This window comes from Pavona decussata, unplaced genomic scaffold (genome assembly GCF_977016875.1).
Source record: "Pavona decussata unplaced genomic scaffold, jaPavDecu1.1 SCAFFOLD_242, whole genome shotgun sequence".
NCBI lineage: Eukaryota > Metazoa > Cnidaria > Anthozoa > Scleractinia > Agariciidae > Pavona > Pavona decussata.
This window is the reverse complement of record NW_028145647.1, coordinates 407,523-426,542: the sequence shown is the minus strand read 5'-3', so window position 1 is coordinate 426,542 and position 19,020 is coordinate 407,523. Positions and strand designations below refer to the sequence as shown.

Sequence of the window (19,020 nt, the reverse complement as noted above, 5' to 3'; positions counted from 1 at the left end):
CTATTTGCGGGTAGGTATATAACTAACTTGTAAATCTCTGTTTTAATAAAGTGTTGTTGTTGAATGATCAGTAGGGCAAATTGAGCATCTGTTAAGCTTCTGCTGAAGATTCTAAAAACAGTTTGTAACAGTGATTCCACAATGCAGTGCAGTTCAATGGATTTGTCTTGGTATCATACTGATGACAGTTTTGGGACTTAATGGAGGTTGGGTCGTTAAAAAGTGGCAGCTTAACAGGAATTAATGAGTAGTTTTTAAATTTTTACTTTCGCTCTTTCACAAAATCGCGGTGGGGAACAGGAAATTTAAACCCAGCTAACATGCATTTCTAAGATTGCCTTTCTCTTGTATTCACACTTTCCATAAATACTCTCTTTTGTAAAGTTCCCCTCCTCTGATATTCACACTGCTCGTTGCAATTACTGACACATAAGATCTTCTTCTGATATTCGAACTGATCATTGGAATACCATCAGGCGGATAGAATTCTGTTCCACTCATGATTTTCGCAAATCTTATTAGCCGTTTCCCTGTGCACTTTCCATTGTCGCTAAAAGAAAAAGGGCAATAATCAGCTTTTGATACTTTGGAAAGGGACAAAAATTCTGTAGCGCAAACTAAGGTTCAAGTATTCTTGGTATTTGTTAAAATGAAGACATTAAAAACAGTAACCATTTTTTTTTTCAGTTTCAAAGTAACCCTCTGTTTTGAAAATACGTCCATAAAGCTTAGTAATGAGATTTGTACAAGGTCTTAAATGCTGAAATAAACACAATCCATCATTAAGGATGGTGCCTAAGTCGTTTAAAATTGGTTAAAAAGAGACTACCGCAGTTATTTACGCAAATTAAGGACGGTGCCTACTATTGTTACTGCGCATATGTTCTGCGCATCTCGAGATACTCGGGTTTCGTATGGGTGGTGCCTACTAATACAGGGATATTTTTGCGCGGTTTAAAACTGTGCGCGGAAAGCAGAACTTAGCAAGAGCACTTGGTGTCCAAAAAAAAATAGGGGGTAACCATGCATTTTTCAGGGGTAATAAAGCTTCAATTTGGAATAAACGCAATACATTGCTTTGTATTTTACTGCTTTTAGAATAATTTGTTGCTTAATTATCCCTAAAATGCCCCGCTACCCCCAACTTCGAATTCCAGTAGCTCATACTAAGATCTGCTTTTCTCGCACAGTCACAAACCGTGTAAAATTACTTAAGTATTTAAGCCGGGCTGGTTCACACGAGCAACGCAAACGCAAAGCGCAAACGTAAGCGCAAGCCAAGAGACGTTAACACGTCGAACGCAAACGCAAGCAGAATGAGATACGCACGCGCATTTCAGTACCTTAAGAGCGACTCTCTGTAGGGACCGAGTGAGATTGAAAAAATGTGGCACAAGGTTGGAAAAATGGACCCCTTGATATTTCGTCCAGAGATAACCTATGGTATGCTAAGAATCGTGATATAAGTTTTAGTTTCTAGAGTTTTTACATTTTTGAGAAAATTACGAAAAACCGTCGACAACCGGTGAAGCCGAAAAATCACAGGAATGAGGTCAAATTTCATGATCAGATAATCGAACTCGCGTGAAGGCGCATAGCAAATTATGGTTTTTCTTAGTTTATAATGTTAATCAGGAGGTATTGCTAAGCTGCTTTGATGATAGTTTAGACTTACAATTGTAATTCCGAATTTCTGAGGAGCAAGCGAAGAGAACCGAAATTTGTAGACTTTGAAAATCAAAAATTCCATACCATTTTCAAACATCTCAAAACATACTCGGTATTATGTAGAATTCTTTCAAAATTCAATTCTAGCAAGTAAAAGAGCTGTTTGTGAACGTGATATAATTTTTTTCTTGGCAAAAGTTATTTGTGAGGCGAGCGGCCCCATGCAAGTTGACCCAATTTGACCTTTCGAAGAGATCTTGTTAAACCAGGAAATGTAAACAATTCTACTATCCTTAGCTCGCTTTCTGAGCAAACCATTGTAAAACCCTGCCATTTCCCATCAAAACTACCCAGTTAACCTGAGATAATACTTCGGTTACAGCTTACCTTCCAAATGGGTGTTTGAAGGCAAATAATTTTGATGTTCTTCGAGAACAATTGGTATTATATCACGGTTGAGATACGTTCTACCCACTTCTATTCTTCTTCATATTTACCGTTCTCTAATCCATCCTTACGTTTCTTACGGTCTTTCAGTATGGGGCCAAACTTCAAAATCAAATCTGGAGAAAATCTTAATCCTCCAAAAAAGAGCCTTACGTCTAATTTATTTCCGCAATAACAGAGAGCATGCCATCCCGTTATTCGTATGTTCTAATATCCTTCCAGTTGACATGCTTTATTTCAAATCTATAGTCAGTCTTATGCATGATATCAATAACCAAAGTGCTCCCCTGAACCTAATAAATCTTTTTGATCGAGTAGATTCTGTGCACTCGTATAGAACCAGGTCTGCATCCACGGGCAAATTTCATATAAAATGCTCAAAGCCGACACAACTGAGCCACTCATTTTCGAGATTAGGTTGTAAAATCTGGAATGAATTACCGGAATCTTTCCGTGCAAAAACTAAAGCCTCCTTTAAGAAATGCCTTCAGACCAGATTACTAAAACTTCTTGATCAAGAGGATATTTATGTTGACGTCAACACTCTGATTAAAAACTTCAAATATCAGTGGTATGATTAGCTAATATGAAACTTTCTTAATTTTAATTTAGACAGTCATTATTTTTTACTTAACTTATTACACATTAATTATTGGTATATCTTTAAATTATATTCTGTAAATATATACTAATCAACTGCACTACCCGCCTAGCCTATGCTATTTGCGGGCTAGTGCATTCTTGCCTTACCTTCGTGAAAAATGTGCTTTAATAAATTGAATTGAATTGAATTTTCCAGTGTCTTGCTGCCGTGCTTAGCCACCGGCCTTTTCATCACTAAGGCATTTTCTAAGCGTCACCTTTCTCTGGGTTGTGTAATATTTTTGCAGGACCTGGATCCATGTCTTGCATATAAGGCATCTTCTGGTTATCTACTGAGTTTTGTATTGAATATTTCTAATGAAAAGAGGCAAGAAAGTGAAGGAACTAATTGAACTGAAAAACAGAGGCAGATCAATGTCACGCAATCTTTACATCCAAGTGATCACGTGCCGCAAATACATCCGCGTGGATATTTTTGTCTTGCTCTTGCTCATTTCTTCATTTTCTTCCTTACTAGCATACAATGTTTTCCTTTTGATTTTCGTAACTTTTTTATTTGTAACCACAAGCCTATTTCGAAGGAGAGTTCTTTGTATGCAATACTTTGAGTCGGTGTATATACACGCAACACATTTACTCTTCCCATTTATTTCTAGTGACTGTGCAACAAACTAGAAATCCTATCTAGTTTTAGCTCCAAAAGTCAAATGCCTGGGAAGGTCCATTGCTAATGATTTCCTAAAGCAGAAGAAAGGGAATAGTAATATATATCTGAAAAAGGGCTAGTTACTGGCCGCAAAGCGAGTTTTTGTAATTTGTATTAATTGTACTTACCAATTTGCCTATGGCAGGTGTACACGCCAATGGGTCCCCTTCGTGGCGCATCTAACTTTTTAGGAGTTATATGTTCAACAAGATACCTTTTGATGCAGAAGTAGACGCACGCTTTACTTTACTTTAGAGTCATTTGCTCTGCGTCATTGGTTGAAAAATTGGAAGATGGAGAGAAATTGCTCGTTTCAGCGGCTAATTGGTAGCCAAAGCGGTCAAAAGCAAATGACTCAATTTTGGCAGAACTAAACACATGCGTCCTAATTACTGTTGCCGAACTGTAAATAATGTTTGATTTCAAAGGAATTTTTTTTTTTGACAAAGTGAGCGCTCAAGGTTATACAATGCACTTTAAAAGACCTAAACTCATTTTCCTGCACATATCTTTGTAAGTTGAAAAGATTTTAATCTAGTGGAGTTTGTCCGTTTGCCGAATTTAAGAAAAAGTTAGGAGCCTCGCACGTGCTACGTAGCTTCGCTTATCGGGCGAACGATCAATAAGTGAGAATTCTATATTTAGAACCTTTTTAATAGAGGTAAACAAACCGTTTGTCACAGATCTCTCTCTTTGGCAACTCTCAAAACAGTTTTACGTGCTCTTTACTCGTGCAAAAAGAAACATGTCTTGTACGTGCGAAACCAAAAGCAAATCATTTTCAGTTTCCAAAGGGATAGTTTTCGAGAATCATATAAAAGCGTGCGTCTACTTCTGCATCAAAAGGCACCTTTACAGGGCTGTCAACCTCACACGTCTTCAAATATGGAGAATATGACTTCCCCGGACAGCAATAACAAAGAGCCTTACAGAGGCGTCCCATCCAGGCCAAAGTCACGGGTTCAGTGAGCAGTGGGGGGGGGGGGGGGGGGGGCATTAAACACTAACAGAAACAACGCTAAACATTTTACATATTCTTGTCAGCAAATTCGAGTCTACGACAAATAGAAAACTTTGTCAATTATCCGGGAGATTACAGACATAAATCTGGAGACCAGAAGATACGGCTCAAAATCTGGAGATTACAGACATAAATCTGGAGACCGGGAGATAAGGTTCAAATTCTGGGGACTCCCGGATTATCCGGGAGAGCTGACAGCCCTGCCTTTTTGAAATAAATGTGATGCGGTATATTTCCAGCCTGGTGAATGAATGAGAATGATGAATTATTCTAGAAAGTGACACAGGCATACTCGGAAATAAGAAATCCGAGTGCTCCTATCAGGAGTCGAACCTAAGACCTTCCGATTACTAGTTTGGATGCTCTACCACTGAGCTACAGGAGACTCGTGGGAGCTAAGGCCATTAAACTAGGTTCACGGGAAAAACATCCTGCATACTGCTAGGATTTGAATGTCAAACGTGTCGTATATGAAATAGATGTGATGGTATATTTCCAGCCTGGTGAATGAATGAGAACGATAAATTATTCTAGAAAGTGACACAGGCATACTCGGAAAAAAGAAATCCACGGAGCACTCGGATTTCTTTTTTGCGAGAGTGCCTATGTCACTTTCTAGAACAATTCATCATTCTCAAAACGTATCTTGTCGAACATAATCCTAAAAAAGCTAGATACGCCACGAAGGGGACCTATTTGCGTATTCACCTGCCATGGGCAAATCGGTAAATACAATTAATACAAATTACAAAAACTCGCTTTGCGGCCAGTAACTAGCCCTTTTTCAGATATATATTACTATTCCCTTTCTTCTGCTTTAGGAAATCATTAGCAATGGACCTTCCCAGGCATTTGACTTTTGGAGCTAAAACTAGATAGGATTTCTAGTTTGTTGCACAGTCACTAGAAATAAATGGGAAAAGTAAATGTGTTGCGTGTATATACACCGACTCAAAGTATTGCACACAAAGAACTCTCCTTCGAAATAGGCTTGTGCTTGCAAATAAAAAAGTTACAAAAATTCAAAAGGAAAACATTGTATGCTAGTAAGGAAGAAAATGAAGAAATGAGCAAGAGCAAGACAAAAATATCCACGCGGATGTATTTGCGTCACGTGTTCCAAACAAGAGTAGATAAACGTGCATTGTTGTGCATTTACAAATGTGTCCACTCTGGCGGGCAATTCGAAAAATATTCTTTTACAGAGATCATTAACGTCGTTTACGTGTGGACGGGAGGCCTAAACGCACAAAAAAACATATCCTTTTACGAACGTAAACGTATACGTGTGGACGGGGCCTAAGACAATGTTTGTTGCAATAATTTTCTGCACGTGTATGTGTGTAATTAAAATGGGAAAGTTTGTCACTATAGCTACAATTAAGTGTAAAAGTTTTATAAAATTGGTCCCTCGTACGTAAGTGCTGGATGGCCAAGGAAATCCTTACTTGAGGTTACCGGAGGAAGTAAAATGGGAAATGATATTTCACTTTTTTTTGGGAGAATACGAGGATTTGACGTACTTGGAAAGGGATTTTGTCATTAAACTTTTTGCACTGGAAATGGCGCCTGAGGCGAAATTTTGGCCGGAAAGACCCCCCTCCTCCTTCAGGACCCTCTCATCAGTTACTGGACATCAGTGTTCTGTAAGGGAGATATTATTAAAGAACTGATCAATTACAAATACAATGTGATAGACTCGACTCGCGTAAATGAGTCAATAAGTCAGTTTTTGAATTGGTTTCTCCTAATAAGCAACATACCAGACGGTGAGCACCCTGCAAGCAGAGGTTTTTTGTCTCGTCGTTGTTGTTGTTTTCTCTCCCCGCGGGAAAATAAAAAAAGACAACATTTAAAGACAGCCGTAAAAAGACCAGCAAATAGAAGCGACAAGATAAAGAAACCTCTGCTTGCAGGGTAGACGGTGAACGGCTTCTTATTTCTTGTTAGTCTGGAAACTCTCATTACTTTTTATGGTTCCCTTAACAACCATAACACGCTTTATTCAAAATGCAAATATTACCATAATGCACAAATATCTTTTATAACATAGCTTGTAAATTCGTGTAATCAAATTCAATTGCGCGAGCGTGCTTCATATTCCCATTGTGCACGCTGATGACGTCAGCAAACAAATCCCTCGAGAAGAAAAAATTCTCCGTGAGTGACTGCGGCATTTTGCATTCAAAAACATGGAAAAACTTCAGCAAAAAGTTTAACTACAAGTGGAAACAAGCGAACCAGCTGATGAAGAAGATCTGCCTACAATTTTCTTTGGGATTGGATTTTTAAACTCCCGAAAAAAAAAAAAAATAAAGAAAAGGAAAAAAGAACAAGCAAGGCCCGTGTCTCGCAAAACTATTAATTTTCAGACGCCAATTTTGCTTTCTCAGAAGGAAAACACACCTTTTCGAAACGATAAACTGACAGAAAAACTGCTAAGGAATACTCGACAGTTTCAACAGCGGAAATCCGATATCCGATGAAGCATTTGGGAAGTTTGGAGAGCACTCAAGAAGCTAGAGTTGCTCTCGGCTACGCCTCGAGCAACTCTTACGCATCTTTCGTGCTGTCCAAACTTCCCGCGTGCTTCATATCTCGATGAAGCACGCTGACGCATGAATCAATTGTTAAACATAAAAGAAATGTGTAACACACAATTGTGGCATTAAATTTTCGCACCCCCAAAACACCGATAAACCTGCGGCCCTTAAACTAACAATAACTAATGTTCGGTAAATATTCACGTAGGACATGAAGACTGCTAATTTATACTGTTAGATGCTGTGACAAAAAATATCATCTTGAAGTAAGTTACAATCACTAAAAATATTTATGTTATAGTGAAACTTAAGACTTGGGTTGTTGGTGACCGACTTAGCTAAGTCGGTCGCCTGTTCTCTCGCTCTCTCTGACTAGTATATAAGGGTATGGCTTAGCTTTATGATGTGATGTAAACATGTTTGCGGTTCTTATCTATGTTCACCAGCCGATATGATGGTATCATCACTAGATAAAGCAAGGCAAAACACAACGAACAGCATTAACAGGGCAACTGGTCTCAGGAATAGAAAACTGATCATTATTCAGGTTAACGAGAACTTAAGTTTAACCTTCAAGGAGGCCTTGGCCGAGATACAAACCAGTTTACAGCACATCCTTGGTAAAATTTCTTGGAAAAAGCAAAACAAAACAGGAAAAATAATAACAACAACAAAGAAGCTGGTATTGAACTTTTTATCACAGTAAAACTACCCCCAAAAGACTGATATTGAACTTTGAATACAGTACTACCACCTAAATCTTTGAAAACTAAATGACAAGTGATCCAAAAAACTAATCGTCCAACATTGAACACAAACAGCCATAATTTTTCTATTTTAAACAAACACAAATAGATCGTCTTCAGGCGCATTAACTATATTTTAAAATAAGGATATTAATGACGAGAAAAAAGAGTTTGAAACTTAGCTTGCTTTCAACCGGTCTGAAATGAACAAGTGTAAACAGCAAACACAATAGAAAAGGTGAGGAAATTCCCAAACGAAGAAGACAGGTTAAAGGAGAGCGGAAGGTGAAAATGAAATTTTGTTTTTAATCTTACAACAAAGATTGAAAAAACTATTCTCAGAGTACAAATAGCAATATTTGTAAATTTACGCCCACTGAAAGCACTTTACGCCGAGTAAAAAGGCCGGCCAAGAAAACCTTACGCCGGCCGAGAAGAAAAGGCCAAGAAAACGATATGATATACGTCCGCCATCTTGTCATCAATATTGAAGGTGTGGGTGCTAACCATAAGCAATTTTACAATAACTGTCCAAATTCCCACGCGCTGATTGGCTAATAGCTATCGTCGATAAGAGTACAGACAATAAAAATGACGTCAGATGTAAGGCGCGCGCTTTCTTAACAGAAAATAAAGCCAATAATTTTTTTCTGAAGCATCCCAGCGGGCCGGAATCCCAAATCCCTTGGGTTTTCTGCTGTTTTCGTAATGAAAAAAGTGTTTTTCATGGTTTACAATTTTTTGTAATCAGTTTAAATCAGCTACAAAACTGCTTACAACCTTCTGTTCTCCTTTAACATAAAGAGGGGGAGGGGTAGTTATGTCTTTACGCTCCGCACTACAAACTTTACATCTCTTCCCTTTTCTCCATAGGGTAGATTTCATTACTATCTTCATCTGGTTTCTCTAACCCATATTCCCTGAAGCAATGCAAGAAATCAAGCTTCTTTGGTAAAATTTTCTTCTGAAACAAAAACCTCAGCGAGTAAGACACGATAATGATCGTTAAGAACGATACAATCATGGACAGGGTTTTAAACGGAAACAGTTGTTGCCCAGTTTCTTCGTCGTAATACGGATATTTAATGAATGCAGGCATACCAATTGTTGACTCCCCTCCCCCTACGCGGAACACAAGCCCCATTATGTAACCCATAAAAGATCCGTAGGTATTGGTGCCTTGCAGGTAGATAACACAGCAAAATTGTGGAAACAGGATGACGTAAACCAAATCACTGCAAAGCTCGAACAAAGTGTAGATTGAATCCACAGCTAGAGCCAGTGATGAAGCGGACGCGCCAACTGCAACTATGGCGATACGCATTACCCACAATACTTCCTTCTCGGAGGCCTGAGAAAAAAAGGTTTACGAATTAATACAAATTTGCAGTGCTAGTATTTTTCCATCAAAAGGTTGGTTACATAATTTATATTATAATCAGTATTATGTCACTGAAGCGTAAAGTTTGCAGAAGTGTGTCAAAAGTGACTCATAAATTTCACCCAGGAAAGCTGTGTCCCTATTACAAAGGCATTGACAACTGAATACCTTTCGTGAATACGATTCAGTATTGTTTTGAAATGATTCTGCATTACATGTCTTAAAACGCTATACTACAAATTTAATCTGCTATCAGACCAACTAATACAACGTTACTGATCATGCTACAAGATAGCTTCAAGATCATGATCAATTTAACACTAATAAGAATCGATTTCGGAAAGAATTTTACAAGGATTATTAACGATAAAAACGTAAAACGACGTTTGGATGACTTCATGCCATCATTGTCAATGCAAGTAGAGAAATTCACATACCACTCATGTTAATTTCTCTACACTCGACAATCATGATTTGAAGTCATCCACACGTCGTGTTATGTTTTTATCTTTAATTTTTAATTTAACCTACTAATTTATTGTTTATTCTCATGTTCTGTACTAGTAGCTGGGCGTGGAATCCGATCCCCACCATTTTTATATGCAAGTCTCCGGGCGCCACCCGTCAAGCCAACTTTGGACAAACTCGTCTTGGCGTTCACACTATTTTATTGTTTTGGAACGTTTCTATAAAAGAACTCTCACTGTGGGCTATTAAAAACTTATCCACTGTAAAGCAACATTATTATTTACACAAGGTTGTCATGTCAAAATGTATACCTTTCAGGACGAGTTAGAAAACTTGGGCTTGCTAAACCAAGACTCAGTCTGCAATATATATTTATATTTCTGCGCCTTTCTTTCAAACATCAATTCGCCTTTTAATAATCAGTATATTCTTCTCACTGTCGAGACAGCTCATCCCAGAACAGTTACAGAAAGTAAGGTTTTTTGGATTTCATACCTTTTGCCTGAAGATAGGCTTGTAAACGTTGTGAGCAAACATTGTGCTGGCAGACAGAAAACTGGAGTCAGCGGACGACATGACAGCCGCAGACACAGCGCCCAGGCCTACAAACGATACAGCTGTTGGAGTGAGGTACTGAAGCACCATGGGAAGGATCAAAGACTTGTCAAGTGTAACAACCTGATCTGTCCCGTTGCCGGATGGCTTAAAGAAGGCGGTCTTCTTCCAGTCTAATATAAAAAAAAAAAAAAGAAATGGCAAAACGACTTCAGTTACTTGCGCTAATAGATTCGATCGAAAATAGTGGAGAATTAGCTTTTGGAGAATTTCAATTTTTGGTTAACAAAAAGGAGTTTACTGAGCTGCATAAATTCACCATAGGGTATTCCTGAAGGAAATAGACCTTTTTTATGGAAAAGAAAATCCAAGTTCTTCCAACCGAGGAGTTCAACCGTCCTGTTCTCAGTTTCCTTTTGGGAGAACTGGGAGTTTTCTTGATCCGAGTTTGCCTACGCCACTCACTGGAAAAATACATCTATGATATTTAAGTTTCTGAAAGAGGCCAGTGCACTGATTTAACACTTTTCAGTTGGAAAGGAAGGAAGCCTCAAGCAAATTCAGGGCAGGACTGCATAACAACAACAACAAAAAACACCGATCAGAGCCCAAGATAGGGTATGAATATTTTTAAAACACGCCAATTAAACTTGCCTTTTGAACTATAGAGATCGAAGTTGTTACTAATAACAAAAACCTGACATTTAGGTCGCGTTTGATTGACCGTATTCCGGAATAGGAATAAGCATTTAAGTTACAAGTTGTTAAATTTTTCTTTTTAAGGAATTTGGAAAGCCATTTCGTGAAACATTCACTGATAAGCCATTTCTTACTCCAGTAACTCCAAATACCTCTTACGAGGGATTTCTTGTCATCGTTGTATGTATTCCTATTCCGGAATAGGGTCAATCGAACGCCCACTTAAAATCACGTGCAACAGGTACATGTGACATTTGTAATCTAATTCTTAATCATATAATATTCGCTAAGGGAATAGACCCATCACTGCGTATGTGAACCATCACTGAATATTTTATTTTATAAATCTGGCCAGTTATAAGCTCAACAATAACGAGGGACCTTCAGCAGAAGCCGAACTTATAAACCTGTTTTACTGAACTTGTTTTACCTGTAGAGGCACCAACAGCTCCAATTAGAGCGGCTGGTACAGCCATCAGTACACACCCGAGCCCGGCTACCAAAGCGAGGCGTTGGGCCTTTTGTGGTGAGTTACATGAAAGCACACGTTGAAAGAAAGCTTGCCATGGAACACCACCAAATATCTGCAGAGAAAACCGAACATTTGTTAGAATAAAATTAATTTCATCCAAGGAAGCCGAAATATCTTAGGCTGGACTTGGTGTGTTGGTAAATATGATGAACAGATCAGCCCTACTGATCATGTTTTGTAAAGTATGACCAGGAATGTGCTTTATGGCTGTTTTATTATCTTGAGATAGGAAGGTAAAAATCGCTTGAACTAGTGAAAGCAAATATATACAAACTAAATAGACAGACCAAACCTCTCACTACCACCACAAATAAAGTTGCCATAAATAAACAAATAAAGCATAAATAATTAGCATAATTAAAGTTATCATTGCATAATAAAGTTAATCATAATGTTGGCATAACTAAAGTTATCATTGGCATAAATAAAGTTATCAAATCCAACCCAATCCACCAGAATAGGAATTTTGACTTTTTGACAGCCTGTTCAGAAATCAGATTTGATGAATTGCAATCCACTTCCAGCATTCTAATTCCTCACTAGTCGTTAACTTCTGCTCTGTGGAATCTTTCAATTGAATATTTGGTGGCGTTAGGTGACATAAGAAGGAAACTGTTAGGTGAGTAAAACTTCAATTTTTGGCGGGCAATGTCGTTCTAAGCGCTTAACTAATTTACCAATAACAATCCATAGTCCAGCCACACTCCAAGGTTCTTGTTAGACCACTCTCCCATCCAATGTTCGCCGGAATTTTCTGAGATACTGCTGACTGCTGAGTGCGTCATGGCGAATGGGACACTGATCCACTAACGGAGACAAAATCAGTAAGAAATAGAATTGAAATACGAAGGTTGTGTGGCCCAAATGTCTAGGGCCTTTGCCAATCTCGTACCCAGAGTCCTCAGGCTCTTTGGCCAGCGGATAGCCGCTAGGAGAGACTCTGGGGAACTGGAATTGTATTACTGCAGGATTTCTGCGGTAAAACAACGCAAGCCGTTAGGGAGGAGCATATCAAAAAAATTAAATAAAATTCCAGCTTCCCAGAGTCTCTCTTGGCGACTATCCGCTGGCCATAGAGCTCGAGGACTCTGGGTACGAGAATGAGCCTTTGCCAAAAGTGCTGATCCTACTTACCAGTCCAACAAAGATGCAGGTAAGTTGAATGACATCAGTGTAAATCACGGAGTAGAGTCCGCCAAGCAGTGTGTAGGAAACAGCGATGCATGCTGACCCAATGATAGAAGGCACACGATCCAAGTTGATTACGACGCTGACGGTGGCGCCGAGAGCGGCAAGAATGGCCGCTGACCAAAATATTTCACCCGACAATGCAGGGATATACAATAGTCCACCTATGTGCCGACCGTACTTCTCCTGGAAAGGATCGAGTATTGTAAAATACTCTCTCTTACGCATGATTTTGGCAAAAAACAATCCACCTGAGGATTACAACCACAAAACAAAGAGAAAGGAGTGGTACGCTTCTTTTTAAGGACGGTGCCTACTTTTGTTACTGCGCATACGTTCTGCGCAGGCATCTCGAGATACTCGGATTTCCTTTAGGGGGTACCTACTAATACGGGGATATTTTTGCGCTGTTTAAAACTATGCGGATAAAGCAGAACTTTGCAAGTGCTCTTGGTATTTAAAAAGAAAACTAGGGGTAACCATGCATTTTTCAGAGATAACAAAGCTTTAATTTGATAATAAAAAATACATTGCTTTGTATGTTGGAACTTTTAAAATTATTCTTTCTCAATTACCTTTAAAACATGTGTGGTTCCTCCCAATTTTTTTTGGAATCCAATAGCCCTCGCTAAGATCTCCTTTTCCCAAATAGTAATAAACTGCGCAAAGATACCTTTGAATTAGTAGGCATCCTCCTTAAATCCACTCTTTCGGAAAATCAAATATTGAGACATGTATTGATGACCTGAACGTATCGGCACTGTGTGGACTAATTCAAATGACATCACATTTTAGTTTCGTCGCGTATTTAGGGTCCTTTAAAGTGGTTTAGGACTCCAGAGACCTGTTGTTCAAGGCCCGATTATCCCAATCCTGTTTGAACCCTTTAACCCCTTATATCAAAGAACAAATTCTCTTATCTTGTCTCCATACTTTTCTTATAAAAGTACTGGGGAGAAGTTATTCAAATATCAAGAAAATTAACCTTGGGTGATCATATCCTTTATTCTCGTGACCTCACATGCTGAAAAAGTATTGATATTACAAGGAGAAGTTTGATGCTAATCACTGTTAGGGCTTAAATAGTTAATACGAACTTTGATTCGAGTTAATTACTAATCAAAAACGTTTTTTTCCAAAAATATGTGTCCCTAGGTTTTGAGGTAGACTATTCTTTACTATTCTTTACCATTAACTTTAAATTTAGCTTATAAAAACAGCTTTAACGAGCAACCGAAGTGAATTTAAACCTCGTTTAAGTTTTAATTTTCCAGGATCACTGTCGATAGCCTCAGCTTTCAAACTGCACCCAGGACTCCAAGTCTCTAAGAGAAGAAATCAGTTCTAGGACTATGTATCTTTAGCTTTCTCCAGTGCTCCATTTAACCAGAGTAAGCATTTTAAAACCGGACGGCAATAATAGATAGGCTTTGGGATTCAGGCTCCAAGGAGAAACGTTTGGGGTTCTAGAATTTTCAAGAACCATCCTTTAGGACAACTAATTATAATTCAAGCTTCAGAAAAAATCGAATCTGAATTATATTCTGTTCGACTTTCAAGTCCGTACTAACCACCTTTCAAAACACTAAACTGTGTTAGGTTTGGGTTTTGTCCATACTGAGTTGAAATTCTGGGCTATGAATTGAATTGAATTGAATTATGAAAGCTAGTTCGTTCGTAAAAAGACTGAAACATGTACATAAACCGATTTAAGCACCCAGACAATATTTAGTCTCTCAGTTGCGTCTTAAAGTGTGGGCAAATTAATGCATCTTTAGTATAAAAAAAATGTCCTGATTTGAAACTTAATGGTCTCGCCTCGGTTCCTTCCTCTTTTCCAGACAATAGCTTAATCTTTTTTGAGGGGTTTAGATGTGGAAAAAAGTACTATCTGCTCTTATTTTTCTTTTGTTTAAGGGAGTGGGTAACATAGGTAATAGTTAAAGTGCGTAAAATAAGTTAGAGATTGTAACTGTAAGTAGCTTGCAACTGTCCTTACGTGTGAGGCCTGACGTACTTTAGAGTTAATATTGTAATAGGATTAATGTATAAGTGTAAAGTCTTTCCCTTCGTAATGTAGTCGTGCAAGTGAAGCAAATCAGTAATAATGAAAGATAATAATAACAACAAAAATAAAATGTGCCCTTACCTACAACCAGACTTAACGAATAACCCCAAGGAGCCTGGGCCCAAATTAGACCTTTATCATAGATAACTTCTGCTGTTCCATTGATATAGCCACCACCAACCCACGTTGCTATGGAAATAACAATAGCAACAAATTCAGTTTATATATTCGCATTAAATGTACAAGTGAACAAATAATTATTATATTGAAGGCTGTGTAAAAATGGTCGCGGCACTTTGTCCTGTATACCTTTGCCGCTGCATAGACAAATGTTCATGCAGTATAAACAGGGCAAGAACAATCTAATCTTTTTCAAGATGTGATATTTTTTTCAACTTCTCCCCTTGTGTAGATATTTTGCTTCTGCGTTTGAGTCAAATGCCGACTTTGAATAATCTACTGAATTCCTAGTTTTACAGAACTCGTTCATCTGTTGGAACGCGCGAGGGAGCCCTGATTGTCACAGGAGTAGCATAGGAGTGGGTCCCCAAAGTTTCATACACCTTGTGTCTTCGGTAATCGCTAATAACTGTTTATCTTTGTTCTTACTTCAGCAAATTAGCTTGATACCTTGCTCTTTGTGTTCTAGGAGCATTTCCGCGTATACCGAAAAGGTACCTAGTATTCACGCTCAGCACAATTTTGATCCAAGAAAGTGGAAATCTCCATAATACAGCCCCTTTAAATTACCTGTTAATGAGAAGGTGCCCACAAATATTCCAATACTTCTGCCTGCTAACATAGTCTCCTCTTGATTTCTCTTGCGGCGGCGAGCGGCCCATAAGCCGACAGAAAGCATTATGCAATAAAACACAACGATACCAACCAAACCAACAACGTTAACGCCCGCCATACTGTCTTTTCACTTTTGTGAGTCTGTAGAATGTGATGAGAACCTACAGACCAAAGAAGAAACAATTTAGAAGGGAAAAAGCAGTTCTGTCGAGAGAATCCATCGATTTTATGATGCACCAACAAAAAAAGAAGCTCGTTTGTAAAGCACAGTGCAACCGCTGTGCCTATATTATCTGTAAATAAGAAGGTATCAGCCACTCCAAATCTACTTGCGAGTTCCTTTAGCCTTCGTTGTTTTAATAAAACCGTTACAAATCGTGTATTTCATGAATAGATAAACAATAAAGATTATTGCTAATTCCCTTCTATGACTGGGGTCACACTTTAAAGTCTTTGAAAAATGAAAAACTAAAGCTAAAACTCCTCAGAAATGAAGTTCACGTTAACTAAAAGGTAAACGAAAGAAAATGATGAGCACGGCATTTATTTTTGACAAGTTTGTCTCAAATGCGTTTGTTCTTTAATTTAAAAATAATTAATACAGGCAGATTAGGGAAGAGAAATGATTAACACTAAGAAATATAAACTATAACTTTGGTTTTGCTACGAATTTGACTTCTTGAAACCAGCCAGCAATTTCTTGACAATTCATGTTGAAGAGAATAAGGAAGCCTTTAAAATAATATTGTTACTTTTTTTGCTGTGACTTGCTGTTAAATACTGCAAATTACTCCACCATGTCAAACTATCCCGGCACAATATGGAGTAAATTTATTACAAGTCCGGTCCCTCCTTTGATAATGGGAATCAAGGACTTAGCGATAGCCACCTAAGCACTACATTTTGAACGATACAAAAGCTCAGTCATCACCGAACGGATTAGTTAAAAGAGTGGTACATCGACGGCACCAAGGACTAGTGGTTGCTTTTAATTATTAGCACAAACCTTTTTAAAACGTATCCTAGTGGACACATACACGTTTTAACGAGACTCTCGTAAAAAATTTACCGACTACCTTGGTATAGTGGTCCAAGGCTTCGTCTGCTCAGAAGATCTGTCATTCTCGTCAGGGGCACAGTGAACAGACCCGGTAGAGAGTTCAAGGAACGCCAAACAACGAAAAACACACGAAGGAAATATGTAAACGTCATATACGAGCGAGAAATTTTTGAATAAATTCAGGGTGAATCTCTCTACCACACGTTTCAAACTGCGGCACCACAGATATGAAAAATTAAGTTTGTTGATCTAATCAGTCGGGCTCGCGACATTACTTGAACACGAGGTTTTATTCAAACGACAACGTCACACTGTAGTACCCAGGCTATCTCAAAGAAATAGTGCACGGTAGTAACGCGTGGCACCCTAAAGACATATCATGCCTTATGAACATGACAAGATTAAAGTCAGGCAGGTTTGGACATATTCAGATGCCAGTCTTGTTAACGCAACTTACACGTGATGAACACAGTTTAGAATTTTTTGAATGTACAAAAAATAAGGAAATTAAACTATAGAGACACGACTTTTCGATCCCTGTTGGATACCCCTGCAAGATTTCACAAAAATGCTTCTAACAGAACATGAGAATTGATATCATGTCAAAACAGCTTAAAAACGCAAACAGTTCTGGCTGTGTGTATCGGTGACCCGGTGAGAAAAACAGCTCTAAGAAAGTGAATCCTGATACATCGCTCATTAGCGTGTTTGTTCTCTCTTCTCGTGAAATAGATTACGTAAGCGCTACCTGATCACTGACGAGGATATTGTATCAAAATAATTTTTTTCCTTTGACCAACATCAGTTCTACATAAATCAACCCATGTATACTATTGTAACATTGTTCTTATTTTTGTCTTCAATTTAACATTGGGTTAGATACTAATGGCCGTTTTTATACTAGGGGACGCATTATCCGTCTGGACGAACTTGGGCAAACATTTGAACATTGTTTTTCTGGTTATTTGTCTCTAGTATAAAGACGAACAAAGGACTCATTATCCGTCTGGACAAACTATTTTCCGTTGTACGTCGTTCAAGACGAATAACGGAAGATAATGCGTCTTGTGCCCGTCTTTATCCTAGAGACGAATAACCAGACGAACAACAAATGTTTGCCCAAGTTCGTCCAGACGGATAACATGATGCGTCATCTAGTATAAAAACGGCCTTTCTCTCCCTAGCGACGGCTTGGGACGGAAATATGAATTTGATTAGTACAGGAACTTCATCGCACTTTTTTTTTTTATAAGAACGACTAATTTGGAGGCTTAGGCTGAACGTTCTTATTTTTTTTTTTTGGCAATTTGAGCCCGAAAAGTTCGTAAGATGTTCTCAAGTTACTTGTTACAGTATTTCAATAAATCTGTGTGGACGTGACCCAGACTACATCTATCAAAGAACAATATGTAAAGATTTCCGGTAGAGCTATTTATGCTGAGCTTTTTCATATGACGAAATAGATCAGAAAAAAAAAACAAAACAAAAAAAAAAAAAAACCAAAAACGTTCCCTGTAGACGTTTTTGCGTCATCCATACATACATATATATATCATACATACATATATCGTTTTCTTTCCACAAAAGAATAGCCTGTCTACAGCCGCCGTACACAGGCTACAAAAGAAGAAACTGTTTTTCTTCGGCTAGCGACCATTTGGTCCTGATTGCTTTCTCCAACATGGCTTTCGCCGTGCTCAGCCTTTATATTGCGATAAAAGTGAGCGAAGACAGTCTTGTCTTGCTAGCAGTGCGAGCTAGCGTACTTATCTCTCCCACCAAAAAACTGGTTATTTTGGTAATAAGCTAAGGAAGATGTTCCCCAAATTTGCTCGGCTGAGCTAAGCCTCAGCCTAAATGTGATTTTTCTATGTACAGTCTGTATTTTACCTCAAGCTCGCGACTTACCTATAAAAACTGCAGCTAATTTGTCTCGTATAAAACCTCGCCTGACAAAGAACAAGGGAAAAGAATGCTGCTCCCTCTTTCACCATATACTCTATATATGTTCGACCCTTTTTTCCAGTCTATCCCAGTCTTTATTTTATCCCCAGTTTCTTAATTTTCTTTAATTGCCAGTCCGTAGTTCAAATTCCAGAGTCCATGGTTGTTTACCATCTACCAAAAATTTCCGGTTTTTCTCAAGTTTTTGTTTCGTTACCGCATGAAAGCCACTGGATCAGAACTGCTATTGCTTTGATAGCGTCGAGCCAATTGCAGGCACTGTTAAATCCGTTTAGTTCAAATTTTGAACTAGAAAGTTGATTGGTTTCCAACGACCACCTGAGGGAATTTGAATCTAACAGACGCTGCAATTGGTTGACAAGAATAGAATACCGCGTGAGAAAAAATGTCAATAGAACGAGTTTTTCTTTCTTGCAGACCCAAATGCAATTCAATCGAAATGTACATTGTCGGAGCAACGAAAAAATGCTTTAGTTTTCAGTGTAGCATAAATGCTTGCCAACATTTTAATTTTCGAAAATGTTGTTGACAAAAGGCTTAATTGAAAACCCGTTTCAGTCAAATCATCACGTGCC

General features: G+C 38.3%; 1 protein-coding gene across 1 annotated transcript; it reads right to left on the bottom strand.

The window, feature by feature from the left end:
* Positions 1 to 6,347: 6,347 nt before the first annotated feature.
* On the bottom strand, positions 6,348 to 18,551 carry LOC146457508 (high-affinity choline transporter 1-like). The gene is made up of 8 exons (XM_085091900.1): positions 18,389 to 18,551; positions 15,376 to 15,581; positions 14,707 to 14,814; positions 12,504 to 12,808; positions 12,047 to 12,175; positions 11,268 to 11,421; positions 10,079 to 10,311; positions 6,348 to 9,085 (listed from the first exon to the last, which is right to left on the bottom strand). Exons 2-8 carry the CDS (start codon positions 15,536 to 15,538, stop codon positions 8,582 to 8,584), a joined length of 1,596 nt encoding a protein of 531 aa, XP_084948026.1. The 5' UTR covers positions 15,539 to 15,581; positions 18,389 to 18,551; the 3' UTR covers positions 6,348 to 8,581.
* Positions 18,552 to 19,020: the final 469 nt, after the last annotated feature.

Bases quoted from the DNA above. Each gene is read 5' to 3' on its own strand.
- LOC146457508 (XM_085091900.1), bottom strand. From the start codon at position 15,538: ATGGCGGGCGTTAACGTTGTTGGTTTGGTTGGTATCGTTGTGTTTTAT. The intron at 10,312-11,267 runs GTAAAACAAGTT...TTTTTATATTAG, and splicing joins AGCTGTTGGTGCCTCTACAG to ACTGGAAGAAGACCGCCTTC. The intron at 9,086-10,078 runs GTATGAAATCCA...TTTTTTTCTCAG, and splicing joins AGCCTATCTTCAGGCAAAAG to GCCTCCGAGAAGGAAGTATT.